At 46.6% G+C, this 20,035-nt stretch overlaps 2 protein-coding genes across 2 annotated transcripts; both read right to left on the bottom strand.

Moving 5' to 3' along the window:
* Nucleotides 1-1,055: 1,055 nt before the first annotated feature.
* LOC144739627 (synapse differentiation-inducing gene protein 1-like) lies at nt 1,056-3,070 on the bottom strand (the record flags this gene model as incomplete). Its single annotated transcript, XM_078622554.1, has 3 exons — nt 3,056-3,070; nt 1,611-2,054; nt 1,056-1,193 (listed from the first exon to the last, which is right to left on the bottom strand). Coding segments are annotated over exons 1-3 (597 nt in total), but the record flags the coding sequence as incomplete, so codon positions are not given.
* A 128-nt stretch (nt 3,071-3,198) lies between these two features.
* Nucleotides 3,199-19,105, bottom strand: LOC144739626 (zinc finger protein 318-like). Its single transcript, XM_078622553.1, is given in 18 exon segments — nt 3,199-3,227; nt 6,964-7,204; nt 7,310-7,799; nt 8,189-8,457; nt 9,324-9,442; nt 9,916-10,009; nt 10,607-10,813; nt 12,668-12,966; nt 13,169-13,268; nt 13,507-13,600; nt 13,675-13,908; nt 14,152-14,850; nt 15,174-15,195; nt 15,198-15,260; nt 15,304-15,516; nt 15,665-15,742; nt 16,032-16,255; nt 18,876-19,105. Coding segments are annotated over 18 exon segments (3,705 nt in total).
* Nucleotides 19,106-20,035: the final 930 nt, after the last annotated feature.

Here is a 20,035-nt window from a genome sequence, read left to right as displayed (position 1 = left end):
TGACTGTAAAGAAGGACACACACTGCGATGTAATATTTACTACTTTCCACCAAACAATCTGCAGTGTAGTTGGAGTGATGGAGGGAGCGCCGAGATGGAGAGGGTGATGTAGTGGAGGGAGCAGCGTGATGGAGGGAGCAGCCTGCAGCTGTGAGGTCAGCAGGCTCAAGAGAAGAGATGAAAACAAGATTAAAGAGCAGAGGAAGAGGAAGAGCATCAGTCACTCTGCTCTTTAATCCAGTTTGTCGACGTGATCAGCATGAAAAGAGTCCTGCTGGCTTGTCGCTGAGGGCAGATCTGAGGAACGATACAAATCTGCTAATGAACTGATGATCGAGATGCATCCCAGGGACAACTGGTGTAGAGAACAATCCTGACAGCCCCAGCAGAGGGAATAATGACTCCCGTAGCAGCAGTAGTAGGAGCAGTCCCACCTGTTGCTCCTGCTCCATTCCTCTGGCATGTCATCGGCAGACTCGGATTCTTCCAGTCTGACGTGTGCTACCTGAGGTGTGTGTTCAATGTGCATTGCTCCCTCCAGACCACTTACGTACCTCTTGTGTTTGATGCAGCTTTCATGTTTCAGTAACAGATTTCAGCGTGGGAGGCGTTGCCACACGCAACCAGAAATGTTTCTATTGGAACTGTAGGTGTGGAACTGTTGCCATGGAAACCACATGCACATACCAGGAACGAGCCCACTCAACACACACTCAAACACTTAATGTTACGCCACAACCAGCGTGGACAAAGAGTCAGAAACATGCTTACTCTGCTCCCTCTTATTTCCCTACAACTTCCTCTGAGCTCCAACTTCGTATGCTTGATTGACATCTTCATTCTATTACTCTGACATTCTGACATGCTGTTCTACATGGACATTTACAACTCGTCTCTGTTGCTTTCACCCCAACTGGTCGAGGCAGAAGACCATCCACGTGTAGCCATGGATCTGCCTCAGGTTTCTGTGCCTGTTTTACCTCGACCTGGTCTGGTCAGATCAGGAGTGTGGAGCCAGGTCAGCTGGTCAGGACAGTGAGTGGGGGGGTCCTCACCTCATGTGACAGGTAGAAGGCGGCGATGCCCAGGGGCCAGAAGCAGCAGAGCATGGAGAAAACACTGAGGCCCAGGTGATCTCTGGGAGGCATCAGCAGGAAGGCATCCTCGCTCTCTGACTCGCTGGAGTACTCGCTCTGATGCAACGCAGGTAGATCATGGTCAGTGTGTGTGTGTGTGGTCGTTCTCTGCTGTTCAACGTCTGACACTTTCTCATCTGATGGATAGTGTCAAGACTCCACTCCCTGTGAGTCAGAACGCCATCACACCTGACCCCCCCCCCCCACACACACACACACACACATACAGTACATACATACGCATCACTAGTGGTCCTGTTACCATGGCGACCCTAAGACAAGGATCGATCGGTGCTCTACCCACAGCTGTATGCAGAATGGCAGTGTGTCATCCGGAAACATCTGAACATGCTTTAAGTGTTTGTTACCATGGAGACACAGTTGTTCACATTTATATCTTACATCTCAGATCCTCACTGTATCCTTCATGTTTTCTTTCATGCAATTTATTCTGCTCAATAAGTGAAACATTACCTCGAGCTCCTGAAACTCGTCATCATCCACGTCCTGCGACAGCGTGTGGATTTTTGGGTCCTCTCCAGAAAAATCCAGAAGGTTGCCATCAGCAAACAGCAGCTGCTCGTCAGCACAGGACGCCACAGCTGTGGAGGAGGTGTCCTGGCTGACGCCCTCGATGAAGGTGGTCTCACAGCAGTCACTGACCCCACCCTCCCCCCACACCTGCAGCAAGTTCTCAGAGTACTGGAGGAAGTCAGGGGCGTGCCGGAAGTGGGGCGCTGCCGCTTGTTGGGGGAGGAGTGAACTGGGGTTGAGGGGCTGAGGAGCCCCACCTCCACCAGCGGCGTCCTGCTGAGGCGTTGTTCTCACCACAAGGTGACTCTGGTACTGAGGAGCCAGGTAGAGGGACAGCGCCGCCTGAGGCTCCGCCCCCAAGGTGTATGTTCTGATGAGGTCCTTCTGTCCGCCTCCACGCGGGGTGACGATTTCTTCTGGCTGGAGGTGTCAGACTCCTCTCCTGGCCCCGCCTCCATTCCTCCTTAGCACTCTTCAGGTTGCACCACCCTCACGGAGAGGTCAGAGGTCAGGTGTTGCAGGCTTAACTCTCCGGAGACCTAAGAGCAAAATCAATCCCATATGTTCATTCATCATCTCCCACTTCCCCGGTTACGAGTCACCGTTGTGCTGGAGCTGATCCCAACTGGTGAATGGCAGGGTACACCCTGGACAGGAGCCGATCCCAGCTGTCAGCTCATCGCAGAGCCACATAGCAGGAAGGTCCCTGGTTCGCTTCCTCGGCTCAGATCTTTCTCTGCGGAGTTTGCATACTCTCCTCGTGTCTGCATGGCTTCTCTCCGGGTACTCCCACCTCACAAACATGCCGAGGCTGACGGGCTACTCTAAATTGCCTGTAGGTGTGATTGTGGGTTTGAATGGGTGTCTGTCATTCATGTCGCTCTTCAACAGCGTGCACGCGTTTGACAGTTGGAATCCACAGAAACCTCTGACCGGAACACGTGGGAGATGATGAATGAACATTTCAAGTCTCGAACTAGGATGTGCTTCTTTCATGCTAATTGTTATGTTTTAATGCTATTTTTCATGATCATACCAATGGTGTTTTTGTCTTTCCTATTAGCATTAGCACTGCTCGCAGCCTCAACTGACCTCAGCCAGTTAGCCTTTGATTGGAGGAGGAGGAGGAGAAACACACTTGGACTCCTTCTCCTCCTCCTCATGGAGCTAGTCGAGTTAACAGGTCGCTGCTTCCTTTCACGTCCGCCGAAGACAACTCCTCGGGTCCACCCGTGTTTGGAACGAGCCACCACTCGTCCAACGTTAATAAACATCCAATGAACGGCCAGCGGGGGCGGGGCGTAGGTCGGTCACACACACACACACAATTTTGTGTGTCAATTTCTCGCGTGCGCTCCTCTGCAAACCTGAGTACCGACACTAACCGGCTGTGACGTCATCCCGGTGATGCGGTGCATATGTTTGGTCTACACGACAAAAGGCGCGCGCGTACAACCTCACCTCCCAAGGTGAGACATGACACCCTCCATCCATCCAGCCTCCTCCACACCGGCTGCTGCGCCGTCCTCTAGCCGCCCTCCGTGGGCTCTGTACCGCCTGCAGAGCGACGTGGTCCCGGGCAAGCTCCGGAGCTGTGAGGGAGCAGAAGGAGCGAAAGAATGGAGGGTGAGGGAGCGTCTGCTGGAACGACGGTCGTCCTGCTCTGAGGAGGAGGAGGAGGACATCCGCTGCCAGAAGTTTACATGGAAGTGTGTGCGGGTATGTGCGGTGCCGGTGCCAAATACGGAGGCGTGCGTGTCTTGTGCACACGAAGCTGTTTTTCTCATGGTCCTAAAGCCCAATTTTTCCTGGTGGATGGTGTGCGTTACCCTCAAGTTATTTAAACCCGAGTTTAAACTAATTATCCGGGTGAGTCAATGACGCGTAGCAAAGAAATAAAAGTAAATGAATAAATGTGTCATTTGTGGCGGTTGTCCTCACTTGTTCCTTCAGAGCTGCTGGATGAACACACTGGCGCCATCTGGGGGTAGATAATGATTCTACATCTGACAAACATTCCCTCAGTGATGACTGACAGGAAGCTCATTCCAGTAAAAAAAACAACAACCCTCCATTGGGTTTGGTATCTGGGAGTGGAAACAAACTCATGTTCAATCACATTCTTACGCGCTATGTCAAATTATTTTACGAATGAGTATTTTACAAATGAATTTAGACTCCAGATATTCAGAAACCTGCAGGTTGAATCTGGGTTTTATAGTTCACCTACATTTTCTTCAAGATTAAGTGTTAATGATATAAAACCAATGATTATTTAGGAAATGGTATAGTAGTGCATAGTATGATTTTCATGTGTCCATTCCACTGCCTAATATTTATCTACCGTAGCAACAGGATAACAGAATCAGACATGTAACTTCCTGTCTTCCAAAGTGGTTTATTTGAGGCTTTATGGCTTATTCATCATTTATTAAGTTCCGAGGTTGTCGAAGAGTTCAGAGAACAGAGATATTGACTTGGCGGTCAGAGGAACATTTCAACTTTTATCTGCCAACACTCATTCCTCCCAGGTTCAACTGCCATCCTCACCATGCTGATATTGTCTTAATTCTTATGGCCAAAAATGAGTTACATTGGACCCATCAGGCCTCCACAGAAACTTCATTTCTACATTTAACAACTCTTTGTTTGCCCTCCCTCCATCCAGGGGAATAGCTGAGCTGAGAAGGAAAAAACAAACAAGTTAAAATGAGAAATTGGGCCATTAATGCTCAAGAGAAACAGAACATTAACCCTAAAATGAGTTTTCCATACTGTAAGAGAAATATAATACCTTAATACATCATATATGCTGTCACTAAGATATTTTCAAAATAAAAGTCTGTTAGTGATGATGTTGGTACTCACCTCATTAATGTGTAACTCATAGGATGAAACATCAGTAAGGACCAGCGTGAAATATTCTTCTTCACCAATGAATGGCAACACTCTGAGTTGTACCACAGACCACACGCATATGAGCTGTGACTGGTTGACAATACCGACAGTTTTGGACACTAAAGCCCAGGAGATGTGAATGTGCAAAGGGGCCATTATTTGAAAATGAGTTTGCACAGCAGTAATAAGGACATGTAGCTGTTGTAATGATGTCTCTTCTACATCCATGGCATGTGATCAGTAACGTGAAGCAGTTCACTAAAATTAGCGTTACTTTCGCCTCACAATCTTCGTCTGGAAATGTGTATGCTTCAAGCAACGTTCAATCATGGCGTCACCTACTGTCAAATACATAAAAAAGAACCCAAATTGGCAGTAACATTCATCTGTCTGGTCACTGATGCAGCCAAACAAAGCAACCAGTGGATATGGATCAAGCAGAAGGACCCTTGTGACCAACGTGACCTTCTAACCCCCCGACTCGAGAACCCAGTGCTCACCATTGAAACAACCAGGAAGGTTTCATGACTGGGCTTGGGACACAGCCTCAGGCTTGATCACCCTGTAGCTGCCTTTAAAGAGGGTGTCTAGTGTTAAAAGGCTGAAACACCCGATGACTCAAGGGTACACGACTGATGTGTCCCAAAATTTACATCCTCCCGTTCTTGAGTGGGGTTTGTTAAAAGTTTTATGCCCGGACAGGAAGGGGAGCTGTTCAGACCACCCACAGACAGCTCTCCCTTACTCTACTCTACTATCCCAACATCATGTCCCATGTTTCATGATTATGACTTGTACTTTGCCACCAGGGGGCAGCAAGATTCTCTGGCTTCACAGGCAACATCTGTCTGTGTCCAAGTTCAGACTGAAGACATTTATAAAACATGGGGGAAAAAAGATTGTATACTCAAGCTATTTAATTTTCTGAAGAATTCTCAAAATATTTCCTAAATAAATCCAACACTGAGGCCGTTCTCTGCTACGTTTAATTACAACTACTTGAAAACGACACATTTCAAAGGATGAGCAGTTGGTTGATATGGAGACTCAAAACTCACCAAGGGGATTTGTCAGTGTTCCTTTGCTAACTGATCTGTTCGAGCATTTTTACTCTGAAATATGCAAAGATATCATTACGCAATCGAAAACACAACGATGTAATGCAAGTTGACACTAGAACAGAATGTAGGTTAACGACAACCAACCAGCGGTGACAATTTCTCCATAAAAAGGATACTTACAGAATCACATGAATTGTCGGGTTTCAGAGTTTTGAATGAATTGGCCCAGAAGAGACTCTAAAACATTATAGTCTCAAAAGAATCCATTTTGGTTACAGATCTATGGTCAATTTAATCAAACCCACTCTAACCGGTGTCTCTTCTTTTTTGGTCCTAGAAGGGAATCTTGACATCAGTAAAAGAATCGTGTTCCCATCTGTTTTTCTCCTGGAGCGAGATGAAACACATCTCTATCTTTGTTGGGAAGTCTTGCTGAAGACTGAAACCAAGGCTCAACCAGAGCAGGGGTAGTTTCTAACAGACTCATGTTGTCTCAGATCCACCGTGCTGCTTCATGCACTTGTGAGGACTCATCCTAATCCTCCCCCTCGTCCAGTCCAGTCAACTCCTACTCAAAGTTAAAATCATAGTCGAAGTCCAAGGAGGTCATATCAGAGGGCAGACCCAAAGTTTCAGGGGGTTATTTCCAATGTTTTGGATGTGTCTTCAGTGGGGCTCCCATCCTCTGGATGGGGGTTTAAGCTTTGATCTGATGGCTCCATGGACTGTGGGTCTGAACCTAAAGAGTCGGGGGTCTCCTGAGGATGAGTTAGGGTCGGTTTCCAGCTGGCTCACCTGAAGCTGTTGCTGTCGAGTCTGGTATCTAGTTTGGGATCGGGTTTGTCGGACAGGAGCAGTTATCTTTTTGCCCCTAGTTTTAGGACTTGGCATGGATACTGATTCATTTGCCAGAATTACTTCCGGGGGGACCTCTAGGGGGATCTGAAGCTGGGTGTCCAGGTCTGGTTGCAGAGCTGGTTCTAAAAGTGCAGGCATGGGCTGTGGTGCAGTTTGGGCCTGACTTTGAGCTTCTGTCTGTGCTGCTGGTGTCAGATTTGGTTGTGGCTGAGAAGCAGCCGTCTCAGCTGGTGGAGATACGGCTGTCTGCAGGGACCAGACGGATGCAATCTGAATATCAGGTCTTGGTGGTTCTTTTGGACTGAGTGGTGAGTTGTTTGAGTTTGGCTGTGAAGACTTAGGAACCTCAGTTGGAGGCTGGGGCTGAGGTTTTGGAGTTTGTAGGGGAAGAAACGGACTTCTATTTGTCCTATTCCCATCAACTTTGTTGTCTGCAGTCAGTGGTTTGTGGAGGGAGGAGGGTTTTGACTGGCTACCGCTGTTGTAGTAGATGTCAAACAAGTCCTTGGCTTTAGCTGCAGCCAGGTTACTCTTCAATTTCTCAGACCTCTGAGATCCATCAGTCATTTTCAGGAAAGGAGGAGGCTTGACAAACACAGTCTGAGCCTGCTCGCTTTCTGGGACAGGAGCTGGCACATCAGCTTCAGATGGAGCAGCTTTGGCTGTCACACATTTAGCCTCTGGTGGTCTAGACACCGTGGGAGCAGGCACTGTAACCTGTGGTACAGGCATACATGTAGACACAGACGGCGCAGACAACGGTGGTGTCGACGTCGTCACCTGCGGTGCAGATGTAGTTCGTGGTGACACCGACATAGTCACCGGTGGTGCAGCTTCAGGTTTACTTTGCAGCTCTTGAGCTGGAAACACAGTGCCATGTTTTGGAGGGGGCAGTGGTCCTCCCGAGTTCTGGGGTCTCATTGACAGAAAGGTATTTAGGGGAGCAGGTTTGCCTATCGTGGTTGTTCTCCTCATGACGGCAGCAGGTGCAGGGAGGTTGGGGCGTATCCTCCCCTGGGTATCACAACTAGGCTGCCATGGTGGAGGCATAGCCGTGTTGGCTGACAGCTTTTCAGCGATCTCTTTGGCAAATGCCACAGACTTTGAAAAAGAATCTTCTGTTGACACCTGCTTCTCCTTGGACGCCGCTTCATCCTCCTTAATGAACTCAGCAGCTACTTTCTCAGCCTCCTTCACCAGCTGATTCTCACGTTTCTTCCAGGTGAACTTTCCAAATGAAGCTGTTGAGTTTGCTGGTGTTGGTTTTCCAGCTTCTTGGCTCTGCTTGCGGAGCTTTGCCCTCATGGCTGGACTGGGTCCACAAAAGACTTTGGGTGGGTCGTAGGGCTTTGGTGGTTCAGATTGCCTGCTGACCTCTGGTTTCCTGACTCGGTTTTTTAACTGCTCCTCTCTCAGCCTTTGATTTACCTTCCTCTTGCTCACCATCCTGTTTAGATCTGGAATCAGAATATTTGTGAGATTTATGTATTTCCTTGTCATCTCTCGAGCTGTATCGTGTCTTGTTGTCATATCGATCATCTTGCCTCCTGCGATAGCGGTTTCGAGATTCTTCTTCTTTGCTGTATTTGTATCTGTCGCCCTCGTCTTTCCTGCTGAATTTTGGCCTCTCGTCTTCCTCTCTGCTGGAACGATATTTATCTTCCTTCTTATGTTTGTACTTCTCATCCTCCTCCATCTTACTGGAATAAGGACTGTCCCTCTTTTGGGATGTGAACACATCTAAAATCCTCTTTCTTGCTCAGCTTTGTTTTATCCTCATCTTCATCCCCCTCATCTTCGTTCCTTTTCTCCCTTTTCTCCCTCTTGTGTTTGTTTTTCTCTTCTTTTTCCTTTGCTCCTTTCTCGTCATCTTCATGTTTGCGTTTCTTTCCACTCGTCTCTGAGGACAGTCCAGCCTGACGGTCTAGGTTCCTCCTCTGTTCGTACAGTGGGTTCTCATAAATTTGTTTCTGCAAAGTTGAGAGGAATTTGACATTGATGGAGTTGGGAACATGCTTATACAGAAGCATTTTCTCACAGCAACCTCCTAAAACCTGAGGGTTGCCAAGGTTTAACTGAAGTGTCAACTTTTGCTAAAATCTTCATTTCTCATCTTGAAATAAAAGAACATTTGAGAGCTTAAACCTTTGTTGCTTGTGCCCTAAAATTCATTAACATTTATACAAGTAAAACCTTTTTGTAACAAGTACGAGTGCGTCAAAAGAGACATTCCTGCAGTGTCTACACAAAATCTCTGAACTTTGTTTAAAATATGGGAACCTACTTCCACTGTATGTGGAAATTGCCATTATTAATGACACATACTGAAATTGATATTGGATTGTTGCTAAGGAGCTTAATTCAATCCACGAAACAGTTTCAGTAGACAGTAGTGTTTGTGTAGTGTGTAGTGTAGTGTAGACAGTAGTGTTTTTTCTTCAGATGCCACCGATGACAGAGCTCTTTTCACCCACTGGACGCAAACATTAATATGTAAACTACTCATGAGCAAAGCGATGCGTTCTGGTCGACTCAGGAGAAGCCTCCCGCAATTACACAAGAGTAAGAGAGAAACTTGTAATTCTTTTTGTCCATATAGGTGCGCTGATCTGCTTTAAAGTCACACCCCTCATCTGGTTCATCAGCCGCTGTCATGCAAAACTTTAAATGACTGCTAAAACCAAAACAAACTACACTGTCTTTAGCCTTCTTCATACGTTCAGTGAAACTCAGTTTCCATGCGGTCTCACAAGAAGAAACTCAGACGTCACATCAATCTTAGAAGGAGAAACATGCAAAGGATTCAATCTGCAGCATGTTTTAATGTGTAAAATACCTTGTACTTCTCATTGTGGGAATGTGTGGTGACATGCTCTTCAGCACAGATAGCATCTCCATAAAACTCTTTACACAGCAGGCAGAAGAATCCTCTGACCGGCAGCAGGAACTCTGAACCTGCAGCAAAACACACGGCAGACTTTCAATCCACAGGTGGCGCTAAAACATGTCAATTATGTTTACCTGGTGGACTTCTGTGCATCCTGTACCTATTGGGACAGGAAAGGTTTCACACATTGAGCTGAATACATGGTGAAGTGTAGCTTCGCAGCAGTAACGATGGAAAAGTGTCGCAACTGCTCAGTGACAGGAAGTCGGTGTCGGACATGAACAGCGCAGGCACTTCTCCAGAGGTTAAAGCTGGAAATTCCACTCACAGCTTCGAACAGAAAAGCAAATGAAACAAAGCCAACGGATGGACAGAAAGTTCTTCTGTGGGCACATTTGAGTCTTCATTAGCACAGTTTTCATTAAGAGACACTCAAACGGCGGCGGAGATCCCACCTGAGTGAAACAAATTTCAGCGGCTCAGAAGAGCACTATCATGCAAACACATAGATGGACAAAGGCTGAATGTGCAAAACAAGTACCTTTGGCAGGTTTGGTTAGCTTGTCTTCCAATGCTACATTCTTGGTAAGTTTGTTGGGGGCGGAAGCCCAGGGACGGTTGTACGGGTCCAGTGTCTGTGCAGCACCAGAATGATAGTTAGTGCCGAGACTGATACACAGCAGAGCATTTTACTGAATGTACGAGGGAAGAAAACACAAATGGATTGCAAATATCAGAGCTAACAAACATCAGTAACACTTCCTGCTAGCTAGAATGCTAACTAGCTAAACTGACCTGTGAACCAGTTAGTGGTTAGCAGTGTGAGCCATGGAAATAAGTTTCATTTCTAAATGACACATCTTTTCTCTGAATGACGTTCAATAACAAATTAGCTGCCGATCAGAAGGATATTTCACCTAAACTTCACGTTTCCTCTCAGAGCTCCGCCTTCTCTCCACGGGCTAAATTGCTTAAATATGTGTTGTTATTGTGGCTTTCAGCCAATGTGCTGAAATTCAGCGAGGTGGAAGTCAGTTTGTTAATTCTGATTCGGAAATTATTTATATTACTTATGTTAGTTAGAGTAGAGGTGGAATGTGCAGAAGCAGTGTGGAGGGGGAGTTTAGAGGAGACGTGGCGCCATCAAACAGAAACCCGAGGACCATCCTGACTAGGAGGCTGTTTCCTGCAGTGAAATCATGATGAAACAAGTGAATAGAGAGGGAACAAACCTTCCGGTGACTTTTGCTTTGCAAGTGAGTGAAAAAATCAAACATGGAACCAGACGTGATGTTACAGTTTTGGCACCAGTGGTTTCCGGCGTCGTAGTATTCAAATGGCTCACGGAGAGGAGTCACAGGTGCAGCGACTGGATTGTCTGAGGGGGCGACTGACGGTGGTGGACCTGGAGCGGACTGTGAACAAACAAAGATGGAGGACTGTCAACAGCCAGGTGGAACAGTCAGGGGCCACAAACACACTGAAGAACCTTTCAAATAAAAAGTCTCTTACCTTGAGATTCTTGCCACTGGTGAGACACAACAATCAACGCTGTATAATTTTACAGCGCAACCTCTAACAGACTTCCTGTTTATGCTCTTGATGTCGTATTTAAAGTGAGTGTGTTTCGACACATTCATCAACACACATTATTATGTCCATCTGGACCATCTGCTGTTAAGTAGGAAGTAGTTTGTCCAGTATACATGACGGTTCTGCTCATACAATATGACAAACTCAGAGGAGCCGTCACAACTGTGGTGACTTTCAGCCATGTGACTTGCCTGGAATCAATGCCCTGATGTGTTGATGTGCAGGAGGATCAAAATATTTGAGCGCTGAGCAGCGATGAAGAATCAATGCCAAAGTCTTGAAAGATGACCGTTATATTCTCCATAGTTTGATTGTTCTCATGGGGTTTTGAAAAATGTGCTTTTGAGGTTTGAATTGGAATATTTTCACAAGCCTACCACACAGACTCGCTGTCACTACATAAGTAACAACGCAGTGACAGCAAGTGAAACAAATTGGTAAACTGGGGCCCACATCAGCAAGCAGGAAGAGAAAACCCTGAGATGAAACGAGGAACACAGATTTTTGGTCTTTTGTCTTTCTCTAAAGTGTTTGTGACTTTTGTCTTTTTCTACAGGAAATACAAACCTGATATTAAACGTGTATCATGTTCAAATTATCTGCAGCACACTCACAAGGAATGGAACTGATTATGAAAACCATCTGTCCCATTGGGTTTGCGTGTCATGGTTTGGTGCAGGGGTGTAATGTCGGGTTCCAGGCATGTGATATAAAGCCTTGAATCAGGAGCTCAGTAGCCAGAGGATGCGCGGCAGCATCGTTGTGATCTGCTATGCTAAGCACTGTGGATAATATACGATGACAACAAGCAATACGGAAGCAGCAGACCCCATGGCTATGCTGGTATGACTATGCAGGCAGCAAACGTCCCCAACTTCTGATGTGCTCGGTGTGGGGGGCAGGGCACAGAAGCAGTGTAACAGAAAGCACGTGCACGGAAGCTGCGACAAACAAAAACTTGACAGGGGCAACAGCATAGTCCTTGTTACAAATCTGCCGACCTGATTTTTTTCATTCTTTCAGATTCTGTACAATCATCTGACATGTCCTTGAGAATAAAAGATTTAAAGAACCTGCCAATGATGGATCCTTAGTCTATAGTCTTGGTATTTCTGGATTATACAAAAGCAGCAAAAACACCAATGTACAGGTGCATCTCAATAAATAAAAATATCATCAAAAAGTAAATCAACTCAAAAAGTGAAACCTGAAACCATGTACAGATTTCAAGTATTTATTTCTTTTTATTTTTGTTGATTATAACTTACAGTTAATGAAAACCCCAAATTCAGTATCTTCTCCTAATGAAAAGAAATAAACACTTGTAATATATCCATCTGTGTGTGTGATGAATCTATATACAAAGATATATATACATATATATATGTGTTCCACAAAAAAAAGCTACCTTTTGATGATATTATAATTTATTGAGAGACTCTTGAGACACACACACACACACACACACACACACACACACACACACACACACACACACACACACACACACACACACACACACACACCTCTGATGTCTTGAGAGCAGACGGATGCTCTTGTCTCCTTATCATTACCACACAGTAACTGATAACTGATGCACCTTAAGAACGCACCGTCTGTTTAATTAAGATGGCTGCTGCATCAAGTCGGTGTGTCACGGTGCACAGGAAAGCTGTGTAGTACCGAGTGTGTGCAGAGACCTTATGTGTGGAGCTGCTGGTTTCAGGAATCCTCTCCAGCTCCTGTTTCTGCTGTGGTGGCTCCAGCTCGAGTATCTTGTAGTCCGTCGGTTTGCTGGGTTTGCGAGGCCGGTCGGATGGGTTCAGGCCCAGGATCAGCGCTACCTTGTCTATCTCGTTCCGTTTCTTCTCTGCCGCCTCGTGCTCCTTGCGAAGTCTGGAGATCTGAGCCATGACCTCCTCCTGCAGGCGGCTGATCTCCTGCAGCAGAGGGTCTTTGTGGCCATCCTTCTCCCGCCGCTTCTTCCTCAGCAGTTCGCCTGGCGACGACGGAAACACAACACTAACCATGTGATCAAGTAATTTTCCTAAGTGCAAACAGCAAGTTGCCAAATGAAACATCCTGCTAACCAGGAAAATCCAAGACAGACATTAATCCAACTCAGTTCAGAATCCATGATGGCGGCAGAGTATTATCTGTCAGTACAAACTGTCAATGACTCATACACAGACACCACAAACCTTGTTGCTTGCGCAGTCTCTCAAGTTCCTTCATCAGATATTCCTTCTTCTTCATCCTTAGCTCACGATCCTGCTTCAAGCTCTCGCGCTCTTCCAGAACCTTAACACCACAACACACATCTGTCAGACCCTCAAGTTAGTTAAGTTAAGATGTAGTGATGCGTCCTGTGTCGAATTATCCAGCAGTACCATGTTGACTGATTCAAGAAATGGCTTTCGTGTTTTGCATGTGACATGGTGGCTGCGGAGGTTTCGGCCCATGAGTGAACTGACTGGATGGAAAGCTTTAATGCTTCATGAAGCATTCCTGTGTTTCTTTCACTGGTTCGTCAACAAACCTTTTGTTTTTGGCTCTCGTTGTTCTGCTCCTCCAACACTCTCTTCTCATAGCTGCTGACAATGGCGTTTGCCATCTCACCGTCCAGAGAGGAGCTTCGCCCACAACCTGAAGACAAAACACAGAGGATCTAAATGCACAAAACTGTCCCCTGATGCCAAATTCTGACACACACTGACCTTTGACCCCTGGCTGTTGCTTGTAAGGCACATTGTAAGGTAGAGAGGAGTAGTCTTCCATGTTGGTATGTGGGGGCGGTGCCATGCTGGGAGGTGGGTACATGGGTGGCCATTGCTGGTGCATGTAGGGCAGGTAGTTCCCATACTGGCTGTAGCCTGGTGGCTGTGGGTAATTGTGCATCATGTTGTGGATTGGTGCGGGATAGGTGGGGATTGGCACCGTGCTGTGTGAGGGAACGGAGGGTGCTGAGGTTGACTCCATGTGACCCAGAGGCACCGATGGATTGAGCTCTGTCTTCGTGTCTCTGGTTGGAGTGGGTTTCTTACAAGCGTTGTCGCTGCCCTTGCTGCCTCGGCTCTGACTGCCACTCCTGCTCCTGCTCCTGCTGCAGCTGCTGCTGCTGCTGCTGCTGCTGTGGCTTCGCCGCCGCCGCCCGTGTCTGCCATCCGAGGTGACAGACGAGTACCGTCTGCGCGTGGGCGTCTTGGGAGGTGGCTTATTTCCATGAAGCCGCTCCTTGGTCCTGGCAGCCATTTTGGTTATCTCCGTGACACCCAGGTCAAGGCCGATAGTCTTCAGCAGGTCTTGGATCTTCTCGTACTCCTCCAGCGCCTGGCGCTCACCCTCCTCCAGAGGCTCTGTCCCCGGTGGAATGGTGGGGTTTGAAACCTGGACTGTGATATTGTGGTCAGGGGTGATGGAGGGACGGCTGCCATACCTGCTGTCATCCTCACTGGTGGTGGGAGGGGCATGAAGGTGGGACAAGGTCACAGAAGGAGGACCATATGTCTGTTGTGGGTAAGATGCGTACAGTGCCTCCTCTGTCAGATCTCCAAACTGATCCAGTGCATGGTGTCGGACTGGTTCGGACATCGGTGGCAGTTTGGGCTCCTCTGAGTCGCCGTACAAGAATTTCTCCTCATCGTCTATGTCATCCACCATTTTTTCTGGAGGATTTGGTCCTCTGGCGGCTGCTGGGTCCAGCATGTTCAGGATCTCTTTTATCTCTGCATTCAGGTCGGCACGTTGCGCCATCTCTGGGTCAGAACGCAGCTCTGACAGCATGGACGCCACCACGTGAGTCTCCATCCCTTTCACAGCCTGTAACAGCTGGTCGGCCATTCGAGAAATGTTGGAGTTCTCTACACCGCAGGGAGAGCTGGTGCTCTGAAACACAAGAGTGACAACAGATCAATAACCCATACCGCAGTACGCCGTCAGTGTCTTATGATGAGTAACCATATCGATGACACAGCTTACCCTGAGTGATGGTGAGTCTCAAAGTCATTGCGCTTCTTCAGGATGGACTTCGTTGGAAGACTCATCAAGTCCTCCAGCTCTTCCTGCGTCGAGCGTTTTGCAGCTCGTTGAAGTCTTTGTTGGATTTAGCAGTGCCGCCTGTGCTGCAGCTGCTAGAGCTCGAGCTGCTGCTCACACCTGTGAATGCTCCTCCGGCTCTTACTGCAAGCACGGCTCCGCCCCCTGGACCTGGACCGAGACCTTGACTTGCTGTGGTGTGGCTCTTGCTGCGACCCCGGCTCTTGCTGCGACCCCGGCTCTTGGCCCGGCCACGGCCTGGACTGCGGCTCTGGGCTGCGCCCCCGGTTCTGGCCTGGACTACGACTCTGGCTCCGGCTGCGCCCCCAGCTCTTGGCCCGGCTCCGGTCTGGACTGCGGCTCCAGCTGCGAACCCGGCTCTTGCTGCGGCCCCGACTCTTGCTGCGGCCGCGACTCTTGCTGCGGCCCGCGACTCTTGGCCCGGCTCCGGTCTGGACTGTGCTCACGACTGTGGCTGCGCCTCTGACCATAGTCAGGATGAAGTGTGTGGTTTCTACAGAGGATAGTTGGTGAGGATGATGACAAAGTGATACACTTCTGCTACTTAGACACAAACTTATCAAACTCAGAGCACTTTCACAAACTCCACTTTCCAATTTTCCACAAAGTGTTAAGTACGTGGATGATGTTTATATGATTACCTGTCATGGTATCTTGGTGAGCGGAGCTAGGTGTGTGCTCGTTACCAACCGTGATGAGCAGGTTGTGGTCAAAGGAACCTGTAGCACGAGGTGACAGAGATCTCTGCAACAAAAATACAGAGGTGGTGTGTCAGCGTGATGGATAGGTGTGCAGCATCAGTACAAACTGGAGGAAAGCCCAGGCACTGCCATCAGTTTGGTGGAGAACTTGTGTAACAAAGCCTCAACGTCAGTTCCAAGTTGGAACTATCCCCAGAAGCAGCAGTTGAGAAGGGCCAACACTGTGTGTGTGTGTGTGTGTGTGTGTGTGTGTGTGTGTGTGTATGAGAGAGAGAAAGGAGGGGGTGTTTAACCGGTCATTACTCACCTCTCCTGCCGGGTCTCCGGTCCAGTACTCCCCCACCTCTGTGTCCTCCTGAGCCAGGGGAAGGGTATCTCCTGCGCGGCGGGGAGCGCCGGTAGTCAGGGTGTCCGTGGTAGCCGGGCTGGTACGGTGGTCTAGGCCGTTTCCTGTCGTCTCGTTGGTCCCGTACAGAGTAAGGCCTCGGTAGCAGCGGGCCTCGGTCGTCGTACGGGGGTGGATATCCTCCCCTTTGCGGGGGCGACCACGGTACATGTCTTTGGGCAGTTCCTGTCGGTTTTGTCTACAACTTCGCGACGAACTCCTCCTGTTAGCTGATGCTAACTGACCACAAAAAACGATACAGCGTCTGCAAACATACTCTTCTTCTTCGACACAAACAACGGCGCGTAATCAGCTGCTGCCCCCTGCAGGTAGAGATGGTACCTTGACAGCCGAAGCTCCGACACCTGCGCGGTCAGTCCGGAAGCAAGCGTATCGATCGACTGACGCTGTCGATTGGAACGTAATGAGGCAATCTTGTACGTCTATGACTGTGACGTGTAAAGCACTTTGGTCACTGAGCTGCTACGGTTTGAAGCAGTTGAGTGCTTCAGATGTTGCTCGAATCACCTGATTGGACGAGGTGTGTCTCGGCTCAAAGGAAGAGTTGAGCCTTCCAGCATAGACTAGACTCAAGTCTACAGCGATTTGAGTTGACTGTTGCATTTGGTCCGAAAGGTTCGGTAACAATGCTAAATCATGTATCATGGGCATATGAAAACAGCTACTCTAAGCGCTGAAACATGCAAACAGTAGGAGCTGACAAAGAATCACGTGTGTATTCACTTACGTTCCTCAAAGAGCCGGAACGACACTGGTGGATTGCTTGATAAATTTGTGGGGCATTGAGAAAACCACAGGTACGCTAACCGAGAAGATTTGGAATGACAGCAGCCTTGGCATTGAGCCCACTGATTACAGCATTCACCATTTGAGGATAAATATTTAGACTTGTTCTATATTATTCATTTGTATAGTATAGCCATAGCAGACTACAAGCGTACATGCCAGATCAGGAACATTGTCTTCAACAAGAGTTAATTTTCGTGACATCTTAACTGAACCATTAAAAGGAGCAAACTGTTGGAAACGTAGAAAACATTTGATTTCTGATGTGACTAAATCTTCCATTCAACTGAATTCACATTGTTTATTCTGAAGCTGTGAAGTGTGAATTACTTCATTTTGAGATATGCATGGATTCCTTCCCATGTTTGTTTTTATATTTACAAAAACATCTTGTGCAGTCGATAACCAATCATTTTTAAATACTATATAAACTGTCAATATGAAGGGATCTATACTTAAAGAAAGCCAATACAAAATAGAAAACAAGTGTTTTGTTGTACAATCTTTATTAACAAAGCAGCTCAGTTATGAATCAAGAAAACTGGAATGGTTAGTTATTTCCCCCTGCTGGACATTAGACACAGTGCAGCTTTGGAAGTCACATCCAACAGACTGGTCATCGGGAATACTGATGATATCAATTGTTTGGTCAATGAAATGTCAAATAACATGACTATTGTAAAATATCTTCTTTTGGCCACAAACTAAATACTCAGGTATCACACAGCTCTTGACAAATAATATATTTAGATGGAATGTGGAATTAAGCAGTGCTTGTTGTGGACACTGATAGGTGAAGGTGCCAAATATTAGCCCCATCATAACTGGAACACACAGAACCTACCTGGGAGCAGTTGGGGGATCAGGACACAGGGCTGGAGCGTGGATGATGAACTGTCCAAAGGCAGAGCTCCATTCTTATTGACATAGTTTTTGATCACTTGACTGGTACTTGTGCATTGTCCCATACAGATTTTCCATGTGAAGTTGTGTATATTTGCTTGGTAACATATCATACACTGTAAATAAAAACATTATGATTATGTTTCCTAGTAGCAGGGTAGATTAAGGGACTATGTCCATCAGCACCTAGTCATTTAATCATGTATAATACTAAAACATAACTATCGGTAACATGTTTGTACTAAAATATTTCAATCAGTGATTTCAAACAAAGTTCAGTACATATCAGCTAGCCATGCAATGATTAAATGATTAAAGAAATTCGAATTGTAGTTTATCTAGGATAAACTTTCTCATAAAACAATGGCATGCGATGACAAATTGCTAGATAAGACTGTTGGAGTGTTAATTAAATGAAAATCATGGTTTCTCTGTCCCTATTGTGACCATTAGTAAAAGAAACCGTCATTGCAATGTAGGCATTTATGATTAAAACATTTAAAATCATTTAGTCATAATACCTGCAACATGGAAAAACAAACATATTTACCACCAAAATCATTCACATCATCATACGAGGTTCTGATATTCTGTTGTTTAATTGATTTCCAAAGCACACAAAAGTTTTCAACCAGCTGAGCTTCTACATACGAATTTAAAACTACAAAACATGACTTCTGCTGATGAAACATTAAGCAGCCTGGAGGTTATTTGAATCACTATGAATGGCTAGCTACCAGCAGACTGAAGAAACGCCAAACAAACAGCAAAAAATCTTTAACTTCCCTCAGAGGGCTTGTTGACCTCCATCTCCCACTTTTCCAGAAAATCCTGTAGGTTCAGATTGAAAAGGTCGATTCCTTTAGGAGACAGATGGATACCATCTACCTGGTACAGGCCCATGTTGGTGCCACACCGGATGTTGTCATGGGTCAGCGAGCTGCCACCTAATTCGGAGATATGTTGTGGATTCTACGATTAACAGTGGTTCGAACCAAATCCACTTCGTGGCTGTCAACAGAGTGGCGCCACACTCGCCGCGGTAGAATGCTGGACCATATGAGGGCACAGTGTGGGAAGATGCTCCTCATAGAGGTCAAGTCTTTTTTGACAGATGCCAAGAGGTCAGTGGGGCTGTCAGTGCTCAGGTCATTGCCACCCAGGTGCATGATGAGGACGTCCGGGTTAGGCCAGATGGCCTTGAGTTGGTTGAGCTGGGGAAGTAGCTGGGGCCATGTCATCCCCTGGATCCCCTTCCACCAGATGGCCACTTTGCTGCGGTCCATGCCTAGCTGAATACCTACCCTCTGGAGAACTGGCACGAGACTCCGCCCAGTGTACCAGAGAATGACCACAAATCCAAACATTCTTGGGTTCACAGCCAACTGGGATACCTACGAATATCAAAAGGACTCATTTGTAAGCAACTTAGCCTCCATCTTTAATTCTTGTGAATATGTACATAACTAAAGCTGGAACACAGATCCTGTGGCTGGCTTCACAAAGATCGGTCAACGGACACATTCCGCAGATTCATCTGCTCTCTAATTCATACAATGTTGTTATCGGTCCGAGCCATTAAATTTGGAACATGACATTAACCTGGCATTATTATTATTATTTTTGATTACATAACTTACATAACCTTTAGTTGTGAGATTCTAGGTACATTATCAATATGGTGGTCTTCAGGAGCCATTCTCTGGGCTGGAGGTCTGGGCTCATGACAAAGTCTTGTTTTAGTCGGTTAGTTTTTCGTTTAGTGTCAGTTTTAAGTCTGTAGTAAATTTGCCAAAGCGAGACATTTCAATGGAGTATTTCAAGTTGTTAATTTATTGGTAATAGTATCACCACTGAACAGGTGTTTCATCCCTGATGGTCTGATATCCTGATTATTTCTTGGATACATCTTTGCTCAACCACCCACAGGAGTGTTCCACTTACGACCTCCGGATTTCCATGTTCCCTGACAAAAATTACTCCGTTACCTCACTGTGGACATTTGTCTTAACCCAGCTTGTGAGTGGTTAACTAACTCCTTCAGCTGGGGACAAATTATTACTTTAGCTACCAGCTCACTGCCATCTGACACCCCATATAATATTTAATACTTCATAGAAGTAAATCACTATACTATACTCCAGTATCACATTAAATGTAATATTGTAATAATACCTGTTTAAAAATTAAACTGGTAAGAGATGAAGTGGTCACCT

The sequence above is a fragment of the Lampetra planeri genome, unplaced genomic scaffold (genome assembly GCF_965212315.1).
Source record: "Lampetra planeri unplaced genomic scaffold, kcLamPlan1.2.h2 scaffold_1611, whole genome shotgun sequence".
NCBI classification, from domain to species: Eukaryota; Metazoa; Chordata; class Hyperoartia; order Petromyzontiformes; family Petromyzontidae; genus Lampetra; species Lampetra planeri.
The sequence above is the reverse complement of the archived record's forward strand: the minus strand, read 5'-3'. Positions and strand labels throughout refer to the sequence as shown.